The following is a 26,439-nucleotide window of genomic DNA, read 5'->3' as shown; positions in this document are numbered from 1 at the left end:
AGCTATCCCGCTACACGCCACGTACGCGCTTGGGGGGGGGGGAAAGTTAAATCTCCTACTCATTCTTAACCTCGGCATTAGATAGGGGTGAGTGGTCAGTGTGATGTCCTGATGATGGAGGAAGAAAAGACTCCTGAAACGTTGGTAAACTTGTAGCAGACTACACGACGCAAAAACCCAGAATACAGCCATCTTTTACCATCGCTTGTTCACGCGTTGAATTGCCAGGGTTCGATTTCCGCGTCATATTCTCTGTTGGGTCCACCTACGTTCTGTCTAAGCTGGCACAGTATGACAACATTTGCTTGCATCTAAGCCGAGGTTGGGAACACGTGGAGCTTTCCATCCATTCTTCCCATACTTCTTCATGGCGTGGTTCTTAAGCACAGCAGGTTTACTTTCTGTGATTACAAGTGCAAGTGTACATAATGTTCAGACAGCCTTCGGATAATGTGTTCTTCCGGTGGGCATGAAATGAACGTGCGATATGCATGCTAAAACAGCGGGACCTTTGCTTCTGTTCCTATCTTGTCTTCCTCTCCCCCCCCCCCCCTTTTAAGGATTTGTCTTGTCTTAGTCGCCCTCCTAAAAATGCTTTGCCCTTTAGTTTGTAGTGATAGTTTCTAGACATCATCACCGAAATCATCTTTTTCCTGCAAAGTGCAGTGTTGTCTAGTGTTAGAAGAGAAATCTTGTTTGTGAGATTGGCCATACAGACATACATCACATTTTTATCTTCTGCTCTCTGCAGATTAGTCCAAGGCCTTTTCTGTACTCGTGTCCATCTTTTGAGCAGTCTCTGTATCCTTTGGCTTCGATTCCTATAGGGGTATGATATTTGTTTTCGCCGCTACATCCAGAGTGACTCCTGATGTCCTCGCAGCGTCCTATACAGAGTACCGGAATTCTTTCTTCAGGGAAGAAGTTCCACTCACTTCGTCTGTTGCCGAGGTTATGAATGCGTTTGCGTCGGCATGGCGTGGTATTTAGTTAAGCTCCAGGGATAACTTTTTCCTTGCCCGTGTTTTAAATACGCAACTGTCCATAACATGTATCTATCTTGGAAACGAATTAAATAGAAGACATCTTCTGAGATATGTTGTATATGTTCTCCGACGTTTCAGAGGTGCATATTGCTTTCATGATCCTTTGTCGTGTTGATGGATGCTGTAAGCACGTCGGTAAAACTTTTACCAGACCACACCCCGCAACATCCGAGAAGACATTTGAGTACCTGAAATCCATGTATGGATTGAAGTTTAGGGGGGGTGTGAGGGGGCGATGCATAAAGCGTTGCTGTTTCTTCTGTTGCAGTTGATTCAAGCATTCACGAACTACAAGAATCAGAGTACGGGCCAACTCTCGGCCGTCACATGTTTCATGCTGTTCTTTGGTGCACTGACTCGTATCTTCACGACGATACAGGAGACTGGCGATGGAATTCTCCTGTTTACCTTCGTCTGTACATCGGCACTGAATGGCCTCATCGCCGGGCAGATCTTGTGGTACTGGAACTCTGACAAACTCAAGAAGAAGGAATAGATCAGAACACTGATTGAAAACAACGAATTTTGTTGTCAGGTGGTTTCAAGAGACAGGCCTTTACATTTGTCACGAATTCCTATTGGCATGCCTTCATGTGTATCCAGTATGTATTTGTTTAAATATATTTCTTAGAAGATTCTAGATTTATATTAATTTCTGTGTGCACTGCCAATATGAACTTTAAGGAGGGGAGTCATTCAGCCATTAAATTCTATTGCCAATATGTCAGAATTATAAGCACAGTTTACTACTACATTCCATTTGTACTCTAATTGTTTCTAAAGTGTGTACATAACATGTGTGCAATAGTAAATGTTGATATTCGTTATATCCAACGTTGCCACTCATATTTTAAAACAGGGTCATACAAACTTTTCTTCTTGGAAATAATGAATTTTGAACAGCAGCTAGTGTGGTAATTTGATAGTGCTGTGAGTGTTCTAATATCATACTTACTTGCATGATTTATCTGATCGCATAATATTATACCTTCGCGTCTGAGGAATTATCATTGATTCTAATTTCTCTCCGGTAATTGGTTTTAATTGTTGATAGTATTGTCTGTTAAAATCTGCGCCTTTAACGAACTGTCCCCCGTTTTATGTATTAGGTTTTAAAAATTAGAGGAAATTATATTCTGTGAATAAGAACAGACATGTTTGCCTTATCTGCTCATACGAGACATCGGAAGTATGCTCTTATTTTGTGAGTCTTAAGAAATTGATTTAGGAGATGCTAGTACTAATATCTGTGTATATTCTTATCAGTTGCGCACTGAATTCCCATAGCAGAAATATCAGGGACATATTTTTCCTTTGGTCATTGATCCATTGCAAGGCTTATTACCTCAGTCCTGGGATACATAAATTTTGATAATTACTTCAAATAGAGTGGTGTAAAAAATTTCGATTATACGCATATAGAAAGTACTGAATATAAAATCTCTAAATTGTTTGTTTGATCTTGTGTTATATCTAAATTTTAGTGGCATTTAAAGCAATAACCACGAAACAAAAATTAAAGTTAATAATTTTCATAAAATGTTCAAGAACGTAGTTTGTAGTGGAAATCACGTGACACTAGGACTGCTTATCCATTTTCAGCATTGCTCACCACTTTTTCCTGCCTACTTTGTGTGTGCGTGTGTGATTTGATTCCAATTAGTTTTTCTAGCCACAGCTGTTTGATTTAAGTCCAGGAATACTAGGACATTTACGTGAAATAGGACTACATTTTTGCACCAGAATTGCCACAGAAAACCTGTTACTTATTTCTAGTCTCACAATATTTGACTTGGAATACATTTAATGTTCTAATTTATTAATTGTAAAACTACGTTGATTTTAATATGGAGGATATATATTTATGATGGGACGAGAGGTGTGCACCGGGTTTTGGTTGGGAAGCCTGTGGGGAAGAGACCGCTGGGGAGACCTAGACGTAGATGGGAGGGTAATCTCATGCGGGATCTATGGGAGAAAGGAGTTGAAGAGATTGGATTTTGTTGGCCCAGGACAGGGTCCGGTGGAGGGCTTTGGTTAATTCGGTGATGAATCTTGTGTTCGGTAAGCCATCTACTTAGTTAGTTAGTTAGTTAGGTTTCTGGTTTCGTATACACAATATACATACAAGAATGTCTGGTTACTGCAACCAGACATGCGTTATTAGCTCAAGGTTCAACATTCGCATTGCTGGTTTATTATTCTGATAGTGCTCATTCTCGTATAATTTAAACACTTTTAAATAAATATCAGTCTTTATAAGATGAAAATGATAAGCATTGATAAGTTTTTTTATTTAACATTTATTTTTGGTTACTGTCAGAAATTGATTTTGTCAGGTGGGTTTTGAATACGTATAGGCTACATTTGAGATAAATATCAATCCTGTGTTTGGAAGGACACGGATGGCGACAAATGATAACACATTTGTGTTTGACGGCGAGAAAGCAATGCATTCCGAAATAGAAAAAAAAACAGCTGTGTTAAATTGGTGCACTTCGTGAATTTTGTGGTTTCTTCGCAAATGCTTGTTATTGTTTTTGTAGTTTATATTGCCTTTCATACTTTAATTATGTTTTATGTATAATGCACTGATGTTTCTTTTTGAATAGGTTGAATTATTTTCGTTGCAAAATTACTTACAGTTGTTTGAAGGACTTCGTTTTGAATTTAAAATATAACTCATGAGGGGATTCTGTGATTATGCAATAAAATTGACCTAAATTCAAGATACTGTAAGATTATCAGGACACTTGTAATTAGTATTGGTGTTTTATACGTATATATATGCATTCAACCTGAGACACGTGTGTTTTGTGATGGTGTGGTGTGTATGGAATTTATATAAATCTTTTGTACCCAAAAATTATTCATAGGCTTGAATGTTTCAGGTTGAACTTGCAATATTCTGATATATTTAATATTTTGAAATTTGAGTCACGTTAGCTATCCAGAGTGAGGCAAGTATTTTAAAGTATATTTGTTGCAAAAAGAAACATTGTGTCATGATTGTGAATTAAATAGATGTTGGTTATAATTTATAATCTTTTGGGTCCTGTATTGATCAAAATATTCCCTGAAAAATAATTTTGATAAGACGAGGAAACAAAATTTGATGTAATGGCTGAGAAACAAAAATTAATTAAAGGAAGCTATGAAATAAATGTAATGTCTAGTCTTTTATCGAAGTTTAAAACTAATTCTGATATTGCAGTTCATCGATTTCTCTACCCCTGCTTCATATAACATATATATATAGTAGTTACAGAGTGTGACATTGTACTTATTTTCTTTAATTGGATTTCGCTTTTGATATAATTTGCCTCATGTTAAAATGGGCTAGACCCTACGCACATTGAACAGTAATTTGTAAGATGTTATTTGCTTTAAATATTTGAGGATGTCCAAAAATAGGAAGGAGCTCATTGAAATTCCAGCAGAAAACTGTAACGACCAGCGAACTGCCATGTCAGCGTGGCGACTTCGCCGTGACAATTTTCCGATGATAATGTAAAGAACGTGACACCGTAAGTGCTTGTCCGAGATAAAACAAAAGTTTTTAATATTTGAGATTGGAAAACTTAATTTAACGATTTCACCCTCTTTCCTTTTCTTCTAAGTAACAGTTACGTTCTATGGCCCCGGAATTATGATACAGGCTGTGAATCTCTACAGATGACAAAAGAGTGTCACTGAATAACATGCGAAACAAGCCGACAGGATACCATAGGCGTTTATTGTCTAGAAGAATGAGGGAAATTCTGAAAGATTAAGGAAACTGACTTAAGTATATTTCCGAATCTTGCATAATACTGTCCGTATTACACTAAATTACAACCCTGTCGACGTCGTAATTTTCAGATGCCGCATGAAATATTTAACAAGAATTCTAGAAGCTTCTGTTAAACGATCTGAAGGGGTACTCTGTTTTTGTTTGTTTTTTAACCAAGAATTTGCGAAATGAAATTGATGGCTGTTGTATGAGCTATAATTATGCGTGGCGTTATTTGTAGCATTCCCATGGGAATGCCTGAGGATGTTCGGTGGAGCATAGTGTTTTGCTTGAGTGACATATACTTCTTGAACCCTAGTAGCTGCTTTGCCAAAGTTCACCTGCTCTCTCTGTCTTAAGAAGTGTGGGAAGTTCCCAAGTTCCTTGATCTTCCTGTCATTGTAAGTGCATTATATGAGAAAGTATCTGAAAATGTGAACCGACATGATTCATCGACAAGAAAACTGAAGAAAGGAAAAGGTTATGTTCATCTGTGTACAGGCGGCACGCATTATACGCGTTTTCGATATCCACGGTTTTATCTTAGTAAGTCATGGGGGGCATGAATATCATATCCGCGGCCACGGTAGAAGCTACCGCGCAGGCCCGTACCGAGTAGCGCGCGTCGTTACACTGACTCGTCCCACAATCTTGACTCAGGGCCTTGCAAATGAAGGCCCCTGATTGTGCGTCACTCATAAGACGTGAGCGTCTTACGCGGTTTTGATTTCTGCGACGATTTGCATGTAACGAAGTCTAGCGTATAACGAGAGTCGCCTATACATGCGTTAAAGTTATAAAATTGTTATAGAGTAACCCACTCGTGCTTTGTATTTGGGAGATCCCAGGTTCAAATCTCGAACCGGAGATCGGCTGTAGTGTCTGATGCTTTTTTTCTCGGGTTCTCCCGGCAGATGTGAGGACAGTATATTAAAGTGGTCCACGACTGCTTCTTTCCATACGTATAATCGGGCAGGTTGGCGTGGAAGAAACACTGAATTTGTTGTGCGATAGAACCAGTGGACAATACTCCGGTCTGACTGGTTGTTCACCGCCAGATCACTGAAACTGAAGGAATACAAAATAAATGTTTTACTGTATTATTATTTGTTATTAAAATACTTTAGCACTGTGTTACGATTGGTCGGCGAATTTAATAATATTGCGTTTCCGCATGACCTGACTTCTGGAGCAGAATTAGGCACGTGGGAAAATGTCACTTCCAAATAGAGCAATTCAACCCCTTGTATTTTAGGCCTGTTGGTACTAAGCAGACCTTTTCAGAGTTTCTATAATGGTATAAAATTAATTTCCTGAAAGTTACACCTACAGCTGTTCAATTTTTTTATCATGTTTTAACCATATAAAATCATTATATACCTGCAGCAGGCGACAAAGTCAGAAGCGGAAGTACGGCCACACAGATCGTCTCCCTTACCCTCCCCCGTCCACATGTCGCCATATTGCATACACTTCATAACAAGCTTGTTGTTGGCTGTGCTCGTCAGAAGCTTCGACCTTCCTTCATAATGCAGGATCCGCTTAGGACTAGTTATTTCAGTTAGTGGGATGTATCCTTCCCTTTTTTGTAATTGGATGCGCCCTCGTTTACATGCCACTACCGCTGTCAGAAATCATTCACTTGGTGATTATGCTATTGGTCTTGACGTCTCATCCCCAACGGTCCAATTACGTGGGTTAACCAAACCTATAGATCTATTACCTTTTTCTTTTCGTTCCCCTGGGGCTGAAACCACACCGATTGGTTTAAACTGATGTGCTTCTCCCTAGATGGGGTTCTTTTCCGATTGTTCCCGTTGTTAAATGCTGCTAGATCAATCATAGGAGTGAAGCTGAAGAACGTTTACCGTACTTATGCCTGGCAGAATTTCGAAGAACAACGTGAATGTGCGATGTAAGCTACTAACACTTTCACCTTTAATTATATCTCTTCATCTTCCTATCTTTTTCCAGTCTTCTATATATATATTTTGTATCTGTGTTATAAGTAAAGGTAACGTTACCATTAGTGTGTCTGTGTGTTATCGCTTATAAATTCTGAACCAGTTCACGGATTATTATGAAAATTGTCACGGACGTCATGCAGTCAACACTACACAACGTCAGTAACACAATCCGAACTTGGGAATTTTTAATCCCGTAGCATCAATAATGCCAATATGGCGATCATGCGAACTGTGGACTTGGTAACTACTTGTTAATTCGGGATTCATATATTTTGTTGTTGTTTTTTTATCTTTGATATACAAGTTTCGTTTAGGTGGCTTGGGGGAGGGGTTTTAATGGAGGCTACTAGTTCGCTTGGCAGCAATCAACTTTTGCACGTCACAGTTTCCGTACGAAGTCTTCACAAAACAGACTTTTTATAACGTAATCGCCGCCTTCTTAACATAATTGTTGCGTATTTGTCATTTTGTTGCTAAGGAAATTGTTGCAGTAACTGTTTTTAAATAATTTTTTACGAAATATTGTCTTGACATTTCAGTTTTTTTATTTGGATCGGACAATTAACTTTACGTAAACACGTAAATTGTCTTCATTGCATCCCATGATTCAAGTGTCACCGATCTAGAACTCTTGTAAAACTGTCCGTGCCAACTGAAATACGTGTGTTTTTTTAGAAACAAGCGAAGCGTGTTCTTACACCATTGTTAGTACTCACTTGCTTAAGATAAAACAACTCTGAACCCTCCGCTTTCATCAGATGGAAAAGCAGATATCTGGAGCTGCTAGCAGGTACTATGGCACGGGGGGGGGAAAGGTTATTGACCGGAGATAAATATGACGTCACTGGCATCATTAGCAAACGGCGAAGTTTAAATTTTGGCGATCGTGCCGGAATTATTATTCTATGTTTACATTTTATAACTTGTAACAATATGTATTTAATAATAAGAATAATTTAGTGTTTGCTTAGTGCGATGTACTAACTCGGACATGAGATTGAAGTGCAAGTTGGTGTTGTGAAAGCTTAGTCAAATATATTCTTCTTTGGTCAGCTAGAATATACATTCATAAGAATGCCGTAACAAACAAACAAACAAACAGATTTGTCATTTTAGTGTAGTTTAAGAAAGACACAGACGAAGTAAGTCCCGGGCGAAGTACGACCTCTTTTTCTATTCAAATATTCGGACAATATCGTTCGTAACAAAAACCATGTATTTAGTTATCTTGCAGGGCCTACGCATATAATCGAAATAAATGAGCGCCATTATTGGTCCGTACACTTAGAACGCTGGCCTTGTAATCCTGGGGTCTCGGATTCGGAATTTATAACTTGTGTTGGGCAAGGCCGTTGTCTAGGCAACACGGAGTTTTCCTCCGGGGGCTTCCCCGGTTTCTCCGTGGCATCCCAACAATTACTCCATTCACACACAGAAGAAGGCAATGGCAAACCACTTCTGGATCATCTGCCAAGAACGTACATGAACAGGTCCCAGTCCGAGAGATGGATCGAAGGATCCTGTTCATATGGACCTGTCGTCAGACAGAACACTAAATAAATAAATAACACTTATAAAAAAGTATAATTGTTTTGCCTTGTTTGTGAAATTTTCACTTAGATGCTACATCGCACATGAAAACTTTCTGGGGACGAATAAACGTCTTGCCTTTGTTTTTTTTTTCTTTGCTGATGGAGCAACCACTTTGCACTGTCATGTGGGTGGCCTCGTAAACCCCTTTAACCCTTGGCCCACGTTGACGCGCTAACAAGACGGCAACATCAGGCACTAAAATTGCGAATTCCGGTCAGAGTGATATATGATAATAGAGAAAATGATTCACTCTTCTTCACTATCTTTGTGGTTTATTACGCTGCAGTATAGGAATGAATATTACAGTTTGAAACTTTGTATTCGGTTTTGACATTGACAACTATTTACATCAATTTATTGCATATAGCTTAGTTGAGTACTCAGGCCAAGACTGAGAGCGAGGGTTTTTAATAACTTGCCAGGTATTAATGATTGGTTACTTCATAGGTTATTTAACGGCGCTGCAGTGACTGCGGTGTTTGAAAAGGATAAAGGTCGTAAAGCGTGAAGCTGTGTACTCATATCTAGAGCCAAGATTAAGAAAGCGTGGAGTTATGCATTTGCTCAGTGTTACGATTTTAAAGCGCCGTGCTTAAACACACGGACGATTTTACGTATAAAGTAAGACGATTACAAAATAGGTTTTAGTTAAGTGTGTTATGAGGTCCCGGAATGGATTATTCTGTGAGTTTGTACCACTGATTTACGTTGAATAAAACATTCGTGCTTAAAGGCAAATTAACTTTTATAAATAAATATTTTCATTGTTCTATAGGAATTATGTCATTCTTAAATAGGAATAATTATCGAATGCAAGCATTCAGACGTCTATGTAAAAACGTAAAATGTGCTATAGAGAACAGTGAATCTTTTGGCGTCATTTTAATATCCTCACGTGCAGGAGTTTTCCTCCGTCTTGTGTAATGTGCGCAAAATGAAGTAACTTAAAGAGTCGGGTTTTTATTATTCTTAGAATTGGTATACATGCACATGTGTCAGCCAGTGGAAGCGGGGTTGAACCCACCTCTCGCTTAATGCACGTCGTGACCCCAGTCAGCCTCTGTACGCGTCTGTCACTGTAGGGCCGGTGAAATATCGCGAGTTTTAATATCTGTTTCGTCAGGACGCTCGCCTTTCAATGCTCGTTTGTCCAATCTACATGTCTCCACCGCGTGCCCTCATGTACATTTTCAGATTTGTTTTATCTGATGCTTTCGTAGAATTCGTTGGCCTTCTTGATTTTTATGTCATTGCATTCGGGAAACCTATGTCGAAATCATCTGGGAAATTTGAGTGTTATAATGTGATACTTTGTGTACATATTTATTCTTTTCTTGTCTCTATTACCAGTAGGTGGTGCAAAGAATCCATTTGTCTAAAATTGTACCAAGTTTTAGCTTTTAAACGTTTATTCATTTTCAGAATAGAAAGTCAGTGATTTAAAAATCCATCCCCATCAACAATTTATGTTTATTTACAAAATGGAAGTACATTGAGTAGAATTGTTTTCAGTGACTTCGTAATTATATCAATTCTTTGCATTCCTCTTAATATATTTATTAATTCATTGTAAAATTAAAAGCTAGTATTCGTTTCACTTTTTTTTTTTTTTGCAAAATCCAGTTACGTGCTTTAAATTTTATATCTAATTTCATTTTACTGAAAACTAGTGGTGTGACTTTCATAGTAGTTTTACTTATAATTCTGCTCATTTTTTGGAAATTGTAGTCCGTTCTTGGAGTTCGGTCGACAGTTTATTCTGGTGCTAGTAGTTTTTACCAGCAGCAATTTATATAACTGTATTTAGTAGTATAATAAAGCCTTTATATAACGGAATTGCAAGGTACTTGATTATCCTCCGCTTCAGCCAGGTTTCCGATTAACACAGGTACGTCTAGATAAAGCATATCGCATAGTATGCTTATAACCCAAACCAGAAGCCAAATATTCGGGTACACCGCACTATTACCCGATCAGTACATTTATTCTTTCTTCTCTCACCTTCCTCATCTCCCTGTGTTTTATTAAATTATTATAATTCAAAGGAATTATGAAATAAAATAAAATAATTTACGTGAACAAGGTCAATAGATGTGTCTACTCAGATTGAATTAGGCCAATTACAGTTAAATTAATGTTTCTCAATTCCGGTTACGCTTTAGAAGTTTCCATTATTACGTTCTCGCGACCAGATACGTTTCTTATAATGATATTATTTCATTTAATAAAAGTCCTGTTTTAGACACATTTTACTGTATGTCAAGGAAATGCTTATCTTTGTCATTATGTGTTCCCTTTCACTTACTAATTTGGTTTTCAATGTAATGATTTTTAAAACCAATATTGAAACTCATATTGAACCCTGTTTTAGTACTCAGGTTTCTCCCCCGATAATTAGCATTCATGCATCAGTAGAGCGCGTGTGCTCAACTCGAGGGGTTTGTGGCTTCACAGGAACACTTACGGTGACCAAATCACCCTATATCCATGGACGCCCCTTCAGATCCCCCCCCCCCAATGTGGTTTGCAACCTACTTACATCGCGGACAGTCCCTCCATGTTCTCAACGTACTTAATTCAATGTATTAGGTGGAACCCACAGGAGCCTATTTATTTTGGCTGTCCCGTCTGATTTTGTTGATCTATTCTTATGCTATTAAACGACGTTATGCAACTGCGTAGATCATGTATCGTCGAACTGTATGGAAAGTCGGATAAATGAGGATTTTAAAGACTATTGTAGCTTATTTCAAGGCACAGGTTGAGCCATTCAAAATGCAACCCAAGCAGGTCCATCGCCGCGCTTGTGGGTGATCTTCAGCGACGAAGTGAGTTAGAAACATTGAGGAAGGTTGTCGCTTTCGCAATCTGATCGTTTACTTCCAACGCAAGAGCCACACGTACCTACTGAAAGTGAGGTTGGTTGGGCCCCAGAGCCGGTCTGTACGTCATGACGAAAATTGAAATCTTACCCCTATCGGGAATCGAATCCCAATTCAATCAATGGCATTGCTTACTTAAGTTGGATACCACTCATACAGAAAAGTAAGGCTGTAAATTACAATATGCAGTTAGTAGTTGATGTAAGACAGAGAAATCGCCCAGTGTTTGTTGTGTGCCGAGAAGTCACACCAGTGGCATGGCAACTCCGACCCTATGTTGCCACCAATAGTGCGCGGAGAGGCAGTGATAGGGGGATTACGTCCTAAATCCCTTCTCCAGTCCCTTTGTGGCGTCCCTTAAAGAGGTGAGCGCCTAGACGCAGAGGGGCTGCTTTTCTGTTTGGTAGACGCAGTGTGAAGTACTTGCCCCTGTCTCCCAGGAGATAATTCCCGAAAACAACGGGGCAACTTAGAAACATAAAAAGAGAAGCGAAGACGGTAGACTGCACTGATTGAAATGGGAATATCCCCTTTTAATAGTTTACTGGATCCCCCGCCCACTCATGGCTTGGGTGGAATGAAAAGGAATGAGTATTTCGTGGATTCATCACCGGGTTCAGCTGTAGTAGCATCTGCCTTCAGTTTTCTTAACAATTTGAAGCTGGACGGTAACTGTGTGTACCAGTTGGCCTTTGTTGTGGTGAAGTGTTGTGTTTCCCTTGTATTTTAACATAGGCTTTCAAACCCGAGAAAAAAAATGCATTACTACTCTTGCTACGCTTTCAGGTGCATACCTATTACGATTAATTGTAAACCAATTAAATATGCACACAGTTTACCAATTATAATTATATGCTTTCGAGCACTTAAAAACAACCACGTGAAGATGACCATTAAGGTGGAAACATATAGTGGATCTTAAACATTGACGGAGTGTCAATCTAACGTAAAAGTAAAGTTTGTCCCACTATACGCCATGTAGGCGTTTGGGGGAGAGGAGGTATAGCTCCTCTCTTTCTTGACCTCGGCACCAGATGGGGTGAGTGGTCAGCATCACACCCCGGCCGGCTTTACCCCCGGGAAAGGACCCCGGTACCCATTGTAGAGGAGGCTGGGTGAGCCCCAGAGCCGGTCTGGACGCAGAGGCTAGAGGAAAAATCCTCTGCCTCCGTCGGGGATCGAACCCCGGTCGTTCAGCCCGTAGCTAGTTAATTTCGTATGACTATACATAAAGCAAAGTTATCCACTTGCAGGTTACGTCCACTGCACTGCCATCAGGGCGTCTGTCCAATTTCTTTCATCAGAAATTGTACGGCACTTGTTTCAGGAAGTTCTGTTTCTACGTACAAGTACAAAAGAGCATTTCGTTGCGTTAAAACATTGAGTGTGTACGGATTTATTTCTAGGGGAGAGAAATGATTGATTGAAATGTTGACATACTTATATACACGCACAAAGAAGGAAAGCAATATTTCAGATCATAGAGTAAAAATAAATGATCTGTCGTTAATGTCGAGTCATTTGGATTTTCATATAAATAATATTGTTTAGATTGAACTAATTTCTTAAAACACAGTTGAAATTACGATAATATGATTCACTGACAGTTGTGTAACTTTAATAACTTGTAGAAACATTCTGTCGCACTTGATTGGATTCGAATATCCTGTGTTGACGTTCTGAACCTAGAATATGACGAAGGCCTGATCCAATATGGTTCCTGTATGCTTGCAATTGATATACGGGCTGCATCTCTCTCCTCGTCTCTACCCTTCGTCAGGTCGTCCTGTGGTTGCCATGCTGTGACAACACAGCGCAATTCAGAGGAACAGTGATGCTGTAAAATACGAGAGAGAGGGGAGAGAGTGGATGGACGTTGATGATGGGAGGATTTGGGGGTGAGATATAGTTGGAAGGGGCTTGGTTTGGTGTGGGGGTATAGCATTCAGGAGTTGATTAAAAACGAACTGTGTTTCCCACCAGCCCTGTCGCGAATTGCAGATCAATCAACATGTCGCATATTCAACCATGCATAGCTATCGGCTAGCCACTAGTTAACAAGTTTCCGCTATTCCACACATAGTAGCGGCACTCTATACTGGATACTGTGTGTTATAGTTGAAGTAATACGTTTATGTACCCTCATCATCATCTGTCCCCCCGTAACTCCTCTATCCCATCTATCAATATTGTCGCTCAGATTTGAGAATGGCTTGGGACGTTCACCCACTCAATCAGCGCAATAATTATTCTACCTTTTATTTTTCTACCTGCTTACGAACTTTTAAAATCAAATGTGGGTCTCAAGGGACAGTAAAACGTACTTATAATCGTTATTAGTGACATAATGTTGTATTATTCTTAAAAAGTCCGGTCACTGTTATACATTTTTAATGTCCTGCGACTGACTGGAATTTACCCATATCCTTTCAATAACAGTCAAATGCACTTATAATTAATATAAAAACAGTTTAATATTCTTCTTATGCACAGACATTCTGCATAGATTATGTAAAGTTTTGAATATTTGTTGTACAGCCTTGTACATTCCGTAAACCATCAGACCCGTTTCTAGGGGAGAATGAATGATAACAATATTAACCTCATGAAGCAAAGTTCTTCTTGAGAAGCTAATAGTAACTCACCTCGTTAAAAAGTTATTTGTCTTTCATGATACCCATAGGTTCATTTCTCTTCCCACAGGACTCATGGCAGCATCAGGGCTAGAAAGAAAAACTTCGATGTTCAACTTAAAAATCAGTGGGTCTATAATTTCTTGGTTTCATAATGAATTCCTAATCAGAACATCTCAGAGGTCGTAACACATGACAGCTGAAGTTTACTAGAACCTATTTATTACTGGGGTCCGCAGTGGCCGCGCGGTCGCTGGGACCGTGGGTTCGAATCCCACTCAGGCCATGGATGTCTGTCCGCGTTTTTCTGTCCTGTGTACAGGTAGAGGCCTTGCGACAGGCCTATCCCTCGTCCAAGGAGTCCTACCAAAATGTCTATAGATCGAGCCAACGAAAAGTTTGTACCCGCAGTGCTCAGGCACTTGAAGAACGGGTCGTTCCCAGTATCCCCAGTATTTATTACTATTTAAGGACTGAGTCCGTTGACCCATTTCGAGACTGAAGGAGCTGTTGTCTCCATCTCCTCCTTGGACACCCAATGTTCCATCTTCCAGTGTGTTGAAGGATTAGAGGAATATAACTATTTATTACAATCGCTAATATTAGTGCTACAATTTTAACGCATGCTGGACTGTTAAGACGCTTTATCCTGCTGCGTGTTATCCGTCTACCTACATATACGGCGACTGTATCATCGATGTTAATGACTACTTGTCAGAATCACGAGAAATGATTAAGTACTTTCAACATTTTAGCTGCCACGGGACGGCGTACACGCAGCATAGTTACGTGAGGGCAACTCTTATTCCCTTATACCTACTTCTGATCGTGGTCTTTCATTTTGAATACTTCCCTCTTCGTACTTCTTAGGCCCATATTCAAGCGTCTAATTCTGTGCGACATCCCCAACCCCCCTTTCATTCACGCGCCCTTGCCCTCTTCCAATCCGGCACCAAAACTTTATTTCCCTCTAGCCGCTCACCCCCTTTACTAATTAATTACTGTGATTAATCAGAAAAGTTCGTAATTAGAAAGTTTCTTGAGCGAAAATTAAAATGGTATACTGCAGTAGCTTCTACGTCGCCCGCTTTTCTCCATCGCTGTCTCGATAAACTCATTAATTAAGGTCGGAACTGCTGGCTGGGGTGTAACAGCCAAGGAAGAAGTTTTTGGCACGGCCCTTGAATAGCAGTTTGCTTCGGACGACGGGCGTGCGACCACGCCTTCGTCTTCTTCAAGTCCCCGTCGCGACGATGTTGGCTTCGTTGTCGCCATCATTTCAGTTTAAAGGGAGAGGAACTTTGTCCTCCTCCAACTCCTCAACCCTTCTGCTCTCTACCAAGTGCGCATTCACAAAGTTTTGGAAACTTACAACCAACTCTACCCTTAGTTCTGTTCCCTGCAGTACTAAAAGCGTGAAATGTACACAGCAAAAGTCTGAAGATCCTCTTCCTCACTTCCACACACACGTGCAATGAATTTGCCTCATCTTAATCCTTCCTTGTTCACGTCTTTAGTGTAAATATGCGTCACTGTCATCTCCCTTCGGTCCTTATAGCTTGTTGCGTGGATGAGTTTAATCAATTGAAACTTCAAAGTTTTATTTACTCGACTGTTTCTGTTAATGGTGTTCATATAATTTAGTTACTGTGAAGTGGCTCGTCTAGAAGTATATGCAGAGAAAACTAAGTAAGTTATATATGTTCATGTCTCGTCACCAAACAGCAGCACACAAAAATAATATGAAGTTCTGTTGTTTTCTGAGATGAAATACTTCAGGTATTGTCAACAAAAAAAGCGAGGAGTGTTAAATGCCTTATGTTGAGATTATATTTATCTATCTGTTTATTCGTAACTTATTAGCGACAATCTAGGATTGAACACTTTGTCATTAAATTTTATATTTATAATTCTAATCGACGATCTTAAACAAGGAACAAGGAAAGAAGATGAAGTTTCAGGAATTAAAACGAGAAGCTGAGAATAGGGAAAACTGGCGAACTCATTTTGGGCAGAAGAATGGACCTGTCGTCAGACAGAACACTAAATATTAATAATTCTAATCCAACGATGTCATTGATGTTGCCACATTACACGGTGGATGGCTTACGAGGTAAATTTGTCCCTGTACTTCATAAAGGATCACGTCGTGAAGACGAATGGCTGAGTGGACGTTTAACTCCGCTTGGCGCCGTCGGAGATGGATTGACCTCAGAGCTGGCCTGGGGTGGCGATAGAAAACACATTCTGTCCCTCTGCCGTTGATTGAACCCCGGACATTTCGCTCGTAGCCAGTCACTGTACCCCTACTGACTGAAGGGCAAAATAAATATAAATTTAGTTCCATAGAATTACGTTTTAACCTACGCGACAATAAACGATTTATAGAATGTGATAGAATTCTTGTTCCATTAACAAAGATTAAAACATCCAATCCTAGGACTGCGTTCTTTTCCTTGTCTTTATACGCCCCGCCGATCTGTTAGTCTAAGTATTATTTAATTTTCGTGCGCTCTTCAACAGATGTTCTTTCCATCTGTTTTTGGTGCCTCCTGTTTCTTCTGTAATACACATGTCGTTTAGTGTGGCTTTTGTTTCCTTCCTCAGCAAATGGGCTCGTTAAAGTTGTTCCGAGTAAATATCCCAGTAACATGAGATGAGTGGGTGTTTATGAATGGCGAAAAAATAGGATCTGGAAGGAGGCGATCGTGCACAAAACTTTTGTATATTATCATTATTATCTGTAGCTCCAGGACGTGGGGCAGAATGTAGCATGTTGACCATTAGGAAGTTAGAAATCGTATCCAATTAAAATGCTTTTGTTTTATTTCTGAGTGCCATAGAACGTGATGCTCTATATCCGTAGATACCTAGATGGAGGGTGACGTGATTCTTTGAAGCACTCTGCAGCCACAGCTCCGCCTTATTTAGATGGTCGACAGACACTCGTCAACCCTTATCTTTTTATTAATAAAGGGAGGTTTTGCAGTAACGAGTGCAACTGACTGGAATGGGGTAGTACGAGTGGGTAGCTGTGTTTCCACCGAGAGCTTCACTCACCCGTCTGTCTGTCTGTCGTTCCGTAGCGGCTTCATTACTGAATCTCAATACACAGAAACAGATGAATCGCGCAATCCGCTTTTCCGCCATTGTTCAAGGGTCGGTGTTACGCATTCCAGACTGTAACTGTGTGTGTGTGTGTGTGTGTGTCGCTCCAGAACCAATGCATAGTTCAGCTCATATGCTGCTGATGTTAATGCTGATGATGATAATTCTATGCCTGTAGTTGCTATGGTAACCCACCATGAACTCACCGCTCCCTCAAACCTTGTATGCTTTGCCCCTCATTGGTTGGATTGCATATTGACGTGTATGTGTTTTGTAGCATATTGTACCCCCTTCTGACCCCTCTTCAAAATAACTCTTTCCCGTACTTCGCCAGTACACACTAATGATTTTAGCAGCTTCGATAAACGTATTATAGGCTATTTATTTCATGGTGGTAGTAGGGATTTCAGGAGAGAGGTTTTAACCGTTTAATCTTCTCATTTAGACCACACTTTCACCTCTTCACCCGTATCTATAGACACATTCTTGTGTCATTCATTTTGTCATGAGTTAATGAATACCATCTAGCTGATAATTCAGATTAATCACATTGTATCGATCGTTGGTTTCGACCCTTGTACTGTTTGATTAATTAAGGGCATAGCTAAATGTTTTGGTTTTCTGCGTGTGATGTGGATACCGCCAATATTGTGTGGTAGAATTGTCCTTGTGATCTTTTTTTCACAATGATATTCTAAGCCGTAACGAAAAAGTAAATGTTTTTTTATTCCTGTTTCCGACCTCAAGAGTCCAGAAATCTAATCTGTGTCTAACAATTGCAGCAGACGAAAATGGTCTGTTTTATAATAACAAAATGGGTAGAAGCTGACATTCATTTTACTAAAATCGACGACTGAATGTGACGTCCCTGTATACGTTTTAGTAGGGAGATGAATGAACGATTAGTAGTTTAAACTTGTACAGTTCGAACTGTCATTTATCAACACTTTTCATCTTTATTGTAAGTGACAACTATTTGTTTACAAATTACAAAATATTCCACTCATCAGTTTCAATCGTTCTAATAAAGTTTTGTTAACATTAGTTGGTTCATTTTAGTGCAATTATATCAGAAGTATTCCATTGTTTAAGGCACTCTACGTTTCGGTCCCTGGGTCGTTCCCCATTATTCGATGGCTGTTATTGTCTTGCTGACAGATGGTTTTATTTTATTTTGATGTTAGTGACATTTGTTGGAATCAAACCCGGAACCCTTTGAATAGGGTACTGAACTTGTATGCTGACCACGAAATTCCAACCCAATCTCGAACCTTGTCGCCAATACATAAAACAACAAAAGTGCCTGTCAGAGTAACAGCTAGTCGTGCAATCGACAGTTTTAGAAGCGAGTCTGTTCGGGTCTTTTAATTTTGAGTTGTTCATCTCCCTCTAACGTGAACAAAGGACACCTTATGGACCCTTCAGTATCTACGTATCTCTTCGTTGCATATTTCCTAGGAACCAGGCAACTTCCATGATCCGTAACTCATCGTTTCAACAATGAAATGCATTGTTGTGACACTTCGAACCGAGTCATTGTTGGGAGCATTGTGGGAACCTGCTGATGTCACCGCCAGTGTTGTGGCGTGAATAAATACCTTCGAATTTTTAGTGTACTCGAAAGAGGGCACCTTTCCAAGCTTGTTATGCTTCTTTCATAAGTATAAAAAAAATTTCAGCCTGTAAAGACTACTTAATTTATTAACACCTGTTAAGTCGGCTTACTTTTTTTTGCACGCATGTTAAAATCATAGCTACCAGGGACCAGTTACGAGCCGTCATACCCGAATGTTTTGACTATCTCAGCGATTATTAGCTTCTCAAGAAGGACCCTGCTTCATGGAATTGTTGACTTTAGTTTATTGTTTCCCCCAATACATTTTTCTTTTCCTTCATGCGATGGTCTTAGAAAACTGCTTATAGGTTGCAGAACAAACTTAACCTCCTTACTTAACGTTTCCCGTCGAGTTGTGTTCAGAAAGCGTGAAGCTTTCAATAGCTTTAACACAGATCAAGTATATCACGGGCGTATTACATGTTACCCTGTTCACAATGATCATTCACACAGACTTCTAAACACTTCGTCCCATAATAACTTCAGCAATATTGTGCTCTTTTACGGTAATAACGCACTAATTTCACCACAATAATGTAAAGTTCTGAATGACATTTCAATAAAGTCTTATACCCGCTTCAAGGGAAGTAATTTTCCGCCTGTTAGGACGACATATGTGAAAGCCAGGGGCCCCAAATGCTCTTCACCCACAAAGGCAGAAGATGAGGTGGGTCTACTAATGAATTGCTTGTCTGTTCCTTGTCATGAGGAGGTAGTTCGATACCAGATACCTCGAGTTGATGAGGGAGAGATGTAAACGGCCAAGTCATCCTGGATCAAGGTTAAAAGTATCGGCTTCAGAACCATGTTTAAATTGCTAAACAATTTTAATGGGTGGTACGAAAGTCAATTCCTTACACATCGATGCTGTTGCAACTGATTCTCATGTTATTCTCGTCAAGATTTCGGCCAATAACCCATTCCGAGACTAAATTGGTTAGTTTTCAGACTTTTTCGCTGGCGACCAAGATCAAGTTAACGTGGAGACATCCTGATCGAATGCTGTTCCCATACATCTTTGATTACATCCAATTGCTTCTTCAGTATTACAGACAACGAAGTGATCTTCGCTGTTAGAAAGGGGCGGGAACGTAGTATTTTATTCTGATTTCCAATATTTTTAAAACATTCTCAGATTGAGTTTTGATATTGTCGCGGCGAGTGTGAAGATAGTTGTCTTCTGGGTTGTTGTTCCGTGCTGTATTCCAAAGTCCAGCTTCAGATGATCGCGCCAAACTTGTTACTCACTGCGTGTATTTTCCAACTTGTTACAATATGTAAGATTTGAGGTTTTCACAGCGGTGAGTATGAAGATTTCTGTCTTCTGGGTTATTGCGCTGTGTAGTCTGGTCGATGTTAACCAATGTTTCAGAGGTCATACTGCCTCCGTCATCAGGGCGATGAGTATGAAGATTTCTGTCTTCTGGGTTGTTGCGCTGTGTAGTCTGGTCGATGTTAACCAACGTTTCAAAGGTCATACTGCCTCCGTCATCAGGGCGATGAGTATGAAGATTTCCGTCTTCTGGGTTGTTCCGCTTGTAGTCTGGTCGATGTTAACCAATGTTTCAGAGGTCATACTGCCTCCGTCATCAGGGCGATGAGTATGAAGATTTCTGTCTTCTGGGTTGTTGCGCTGTGTAGTCTGGTCGATGTTAACCAACGTTTCAGAGGTCATACTGCCTCCGTCATCAGGGCGGTGAGTATGAAGATTTCCGTCTTCTGGGTTGTTCCGCTGTGTAGTCTGGTCGATGTTAACCAATGTTTCAGAGGTCATACTGCCTCCGTCATCAGGGCGATGAGTATGAAGATTTCTGTCTTCTGGGTTGTTGCGCTGTGTAGTCTGGTCGATGTTAACCAACGTTTCAGAGGTCATACTGCCTCCATCATTAGAGTATGAAGATTTCCGTCTTCTGGGTTGTTGCGCTGTGTAGTCTGGTCGATGTTAACCAACGTTTCAGAGGTCATACTGCCTCCGTCTTGTTACAATATCTATGCAGCGTGCCACACGGCATATAAACTGGTCTCACGAATAAAAATTCCAATATTTTCGTCACAGCCTGTATGTTATGCGATCTTTAGTTAGTCCGCTCGCTAGATCATGATGAAATGAAATTCCAATCAAGTCTCCAATCGGTTGGTTTGAAGTAATGAATCTCGACAGGTAGTGGCATGAGTTGTAAGTTTGGTCTGCCTCCCTGCTTGTCTATCTCGCCATGTGATCCGACCGAGGACCTCCCTTTTCTCGCCTAGCGCACCTGCAACTCAACTACTGTGGTCTGCATTCCACATGGTCCTACTCAAGATTTCACCCCTTGCTGGAAATAACACTGCTACTGCAGGTACAGTGTGTTGAAATAACGTCAGTTTCTTCTTTAAATTACCAGATAGGCTTTATCTTGAGTTGTGTTCGAACTTGAATCTCACAGCCTAAAGACACGTGTCCGACTATTGCCTGTATTTTTGCAATAGCTATTATGCTCTAGGGTCCACCCAGCCTATTATTCAATGTATACCTTGGATCATTTCCCCTCGTGTAAGGCGGCTGGATCGTGAATCTGACCTCTCCATCTGGTGCCGAGGTTAAGAACTCTTTAACTTTACTTCTGATTCTCCATTTTTACTCAATGGCATGATGCTTAAACACAGGGCAACGTTTACCGTTAACATCATGATCATTTTATCTGTCGCACAGGTTTGATATCAATGCGCGAACACGAAATAGAGCAGTGAATAACTTCGGCTTTCGCGGATTAGCCGCGTCGAATGTTCTAGGCTTTCGAACGTTTCAGTAAACATTGTAGATGCCATCTTCAGGTTGAGTGTAGTGGGGGTTTTAGGAAGCGTTATTTGGAGCAGACTGCTGTCGAATCGGTAACGAATGTGTGGTTCAGTTAAAGAGGTGATAATAGAAATTCTTAAGACCCGTTTGGTAAGGATCAGACGTGACGAATCACATTTTTAACATCTCAACATTGATTATTATTCACATGGTCATGAAATTCCCTGCCTCGATGGACTCCGAAGGTTCATTTCCGTGTTCACAAAAGCCTATTAATGTGATAGTACCCTAAAATAGGCTACAGCAGAATCCATACGCGTAGTTTTTAATTGATTACTCGCGGTAATCATACCTTTCGACTCTGTAGAAGTTATGCAGTTGAAAACGCGTTGTTAAATAACAAAAAAAAATAATTTTGCAAGGTCAGTAGACTTAACTCTTGAATCTTTGATTGCATTTAGGCACTTGGACGAGGTACCATTGTTTCAGCGAGCTACTGGGTTCCGTACTGCTGTACCTTCCACTGAAATATAGTTCTGTTAGGTATAAAAAATAAAGTACCAAAAGGACTTGAGTGGTTAATGGGTAGAAACTCCGGATGACACATAAAAAGTAAGTTGGCTTACTGTTACGCAATATATTCTACTTGCAGTTAGACAAAGAGTCGCAGATGCATCATCAGTAATCACAGCTCTCCCCACGAGAAGTCACGACCGCAGTTTGTCGTGCCATGTCATGGAGAGAGTCGGACAAACGATTTGTTTCATCTCTCCAGGCAGCATCGCTTTTTGTATCATTACACGGAGGTCTCTAAATGTTGTGAAATTTATAAACAAATCAAACGCCTTTTAAAATAACAACACAGATTCTGCTGGTAGTAACTTTGTCGCCGTCTTCAGATATTTCGTACGAACATTAATAGTAAATGTTCCGTTAAATTAACTAACTCCATGGATTCCTTCTTAAGAAACTGTTGGTAGGTTAGCTAGTCAGTAAATTGCCTGTCTTTTATGGAATCTGAAGTTTCATTATCGAAATCACATGAGTCCGCCTCTGAACTCTGTTCTGAGTCAAAGGAGGTCAGTGCCCTTATAAAAAGTTTCTTTAAAATCTATTTTAATATTATCTCCATGTCAAAGTGTAGGTTTCCGAGATGATCTCTTTCCTTCAGGTTTTCCCGTTAACATTTTCTTAATGTCTCATCTCGCTGCGAGTGGGGAATGCTTCTGTCTGACAAGCAGTCCCAGGCCACTAAAACTGCAGACGTATGAAAGGATGTTTTACTGCGTAACTCAAAAGCGAGAAGAGCAGTGGTTGGGGATCCAATATTGCATATCCGTGAGATCTTACTTCTAAAGCAAATTCGTCACTGCCCCTTGTACAATTTAATGTAATTTTAAGTGAATGTAGACCTTAGAATCCTGAAGTGAGACAATAAAAGTTCAGGCGTAGACACTCCATATTTGTATCTCTTTTACAGGAATCGTTTGGTGTACTTAGTCTACAGATGTATTTTTTTTTTAAACCTGCTTACTCTTATGACTTTAGGACGTATTAACAGCTTTTGTTGCATACAAAGTACATGAAATCAATATATTTGACCGTGTTGAAGATACGTGGATACACGTGTTTCTCACAATTAAAACTCATTATATTGTTAAATAATTTCCATTCGTTGTAATATTGCGGTCCTTAGTGTCCTACTGTGGAAATTAATTTTATTTGGTTCTGGATGCAAGTTCAGTTAGCAAATATAGTGTGTCATGTGATGCTATGGTCATAAGCATTTATTCTTATGGTTAAAAACAGATCCGGGTAGAGACTGCTCTTACTAGAGTAGCAAGCAGGCTTAATGCTGAAGATATCTGTCTTCTGGGTTATTGCGCTGTGTAGTCTGGTCGATGTTAACCAACGTTTCAGAGGTCATACTGCCTCCGTCATCAGGGCGATGAATATGCCAATAGGGTGTGAGGAGCTGGATTTATAGGCTGGGAAGTGAAAGGTGTAGCCTGCCCCGAGCCAATGGGAGCCCAGCCTATATATCCAGCTCCTCACACCCTATTGGCATATTCATCGCCCTGATGACGGAGGCAGTATGACCTCTGAAACGTTGGTTAACATCGACCAGACTACACAGCGCAATAACCCAGAAGACGGATATCTTCATACTCACCGCTGTGAGAACCTCAAGTCTTACAGGCTTAATGCTGATTTTCTTCCGATTAAATCAGATTAATTTCTGAGTTACAGATAGTAAGCCGACGTAGTTTGTGTTTTAGTAAAGCTGAAACAGTTACGTTCCTGCCTTGCAAGTGTATTTACTGACGTTCACATTTCCCCTTATACTAACAGACCTCATAGGCCATAGTCCTCTTCTCAGCCAGTCAACAGATAACACCGCCCTTTGTGAAAGCCGAAGGTACATTATTATATTGACAAGAGCCCACCGCCGGACCCTACCTTGAGCCAGACGAAGACTCCAGTCCACATCCTCACACCCGATTTCCTTAAGATGATCTTAATATTATTCTGTCATCCATGGCTAGGTCTCATCTTTCACAAGCGTGATTTTGCTACCCTGTCTAATACAAAGCAGTCGGCTCTCTGCACACAATTTGCAACGTGGATGGAACTCGATTTAGACGTCGAATTCTTTGGTATCGGAAGTTTCGCAAGTGTTCAGAGTTCTGAATCGCTCACCGACACGCCTTGGCAACGTCTTAAACACGGCTGGAATGTATTTAAGGCAACGCGAGAATATTTCTTGCTAACTTATTTTAAACACGAGGTGAGGTTACATTTTCCATGTGTTTAACTGAGCACTGTGGATTTGGTGATATTGCTCCACGCATTTTTAAGCTCGGAACTAGAAGGAGGTGAACAGTCAGCTTCATATGCCGGCCACGTTATTCACTCTCAGAATAAGGAGTTCATGGTAGCCATCGGATAAGAGGCTGGATGTGGAGGAGTTGATCTGGATTTGGCGTGGAAGAGAGAACTTCACCCTCAGCCAGGAATCTAACCCCGTCATTGGACTGAGTAGTAGGATTTCAAGTTCTCACTGTGATGAGTACGAAGATGGCTGCCTGTGTTCTGGGTTGTAGGGCCGCGTAGTCTTGTGGAAGTTTACCAACGTTTCAGAGGTCCTCGTCACCTTTTTATCCCTGATGATGGAAGCAGTAAGAACCTCTGAAACGGTGGCAGACTTCTACCAGACTACATGTCGCTACAACCCAGAACACAGGCATATTGTAACGGCTCTTTATAAGGTTAGTGATAAGGAGAAAAAGTATCTTTTTTTTTTGTTATATTATTATTCATCCCAAGCGTTTTATTTCTGACAGTATTAAGACAATTTGTTTCATAAACTATTGGTTATACTTTTCCAAAATAGACTATAAATACGTATTTAGTTCATAGCTCAATGAGACACTGCACTACAGAGGGAATATATATTAAATGTTACAATTTATATGTTTCAATTTAAAATAATTTGTTGCCTTACATTAAGAAAATTAATGCAAATGAACCCGATGATGAAACATGTTATAAATACGGGTTCCAGTAAAATATTGTAATAAATAACATCGCTGTTAATTTGTGCTCGTTTAGTACAATTATAACTTCTTTATAGAATACAAAGATGTTGCCCCGACAGCCTTAAATCGATACCCGGCAGTTGGACGTCCGCGAATACAGATGGGACTGTTCTGCTGACTCACGCCTTAATGACTGGGTGGTATCCTTACGGGGTGTGACCCCAAACAGGATCTCACTTCTCACCTTCCCCAATCCGACAAGTGCACCAGATAACAGAAACCGACGGATGGAACCAACCATCCAATAAGCCGACTTTACATCACTCTTTTATTTTTTGCTACAAGCATGATGGAGAAAAGGAAGCCGCCGCCAAAGGGAGAAATTCTTCGACATCGCAGTCGACAGGACCGCCGAGCTCACGAGTGGACTTTGCTAGACAGCTGCCCTCTGACCCTAGGATCACAAACTCTCGCTCTTCGATAAACTAGGGGTATTGCACTCCGGTCGGCACCTGGGACCCATTTGACACGACGAAGGTATTACCTGTTAGTCCCAGAACTGCTGAACTACTGACATAATAGTAGCAGCAAGAACATAATCCGTGACAATTATTTTCTTTAATTTAAATGACATTCCTGATAAGAACTCTAGCGTGGAATATGTTAACGGAACACATTCAAAGGTATTTTCCAAAAAGCTGCTGTGTAATGGAGCTCAGGGACAAAGTTTGACCCCGGGTTGTGGACATGTTATGGGGTGAAATTGAAAGTAAATAGGAATAATAATAATAATAATAATAATAATAATAATAATAATAATAATAATAATAAATACTAACGCAGATTGGAGGATACTATTGAAATTAAACTTAAATTAACAGCGTGGACCGGATTTATTTTGCCCATGGTAGGTCTCATTGGCAGGTTCATCTGAACATAGTAATGAACCGACGAGTTCCAAGGAAGCTGGAAATTTCTTGCATGGGTGAATGTTTGGTTTTCAAGGAAGGACTCTGCTACATGAAGTTAGTTTCAAGTTCTGAGTGGAAATTTACACAGATTATCTTCAACTATTTTGTTCCATCGATTGAGAGGTAGTGAGTACGAGCATCTATCATATACTTGAGGGAATGCAAATCGCATGAAAATCTCTCGCGATTCAAACGGCAGTATATCAGCAAACTGAAACTTGGAGTTTCGAATTTCTGATGAGACACAAAAGTAATTCACTTCTCAGACACGACAAAATTAGACGGACTGACAGTGGAAACTATCACTATACCGTTCACGATGTCTAAGGGGTGAATGTAAACGCCTTCCCAGTAGGTTACTTTAACATTTCATTAGCGTAGTAAACTTACTACTTAATTATTTCGTGTAGCATAACAACTGTTGTACATAATTTATTGATTCTTGGTTTATTTAACGATTATTATTCGACCGCATTGGTTATATAAGGCATAGGGTAGTTGCATGTTTTACAAAAATGTTGAATGTTTTATAGA

General features: G+C 40.1%; 1 protein-coding gene across 2 annotated transcripts in view; it reads left to right on the top strand.

Annotated features, from left to right (window-relative positions):
• LOC110839330 (mannose-P-dolichol utilization defect 1 protein homolog) overlaps window positions 1–26,439 on the top strand; it is a 95,243-nt gene that overhangs the window by 48,120 nt on the left and 20,684 nt on the right. Inside the window, exon 5 of one of the 2 annotated variants that reach the window (XM_022083441.2) lies at window positions 1,315–4,210. The exons of the other annotated variant lie outside the window; for it this stretch is intronic. Coding sequence (XP_021939133.1) covers window positions 1,315–1,542 — 228 coding nt within the window. The 3' untranslated portion in view covers window positions 1,543–4,210. Of the gene's footprint in view, window positions 1–1,314; window positions 4,211–26,439 lie in introns of those variants that run through there. 2 annotated transcript variants of the gene reach the window in all.

This window comes from Zootermopsis nevadensis, unplaced genomic scaffold, assembly GCF_977971745.1.
Source record: "Zootermopsis nevadensis isolate Lab colony 2312 unplaced genomic scaffold, Znev_1.0 Znev_ptg000024l, whole genome shotgun sequence".
NCBI classification, from domain to species: domain Eukaryota; kingdom Metazoa; phylum Arthropoda; class Insecta; order Blattodea; family Termopsidae; genus Zootermopsis; species Zootermopsis nevadensis.
This window is presented reverse-complemented; position numbering and strand designations above follow the sequence as displayed.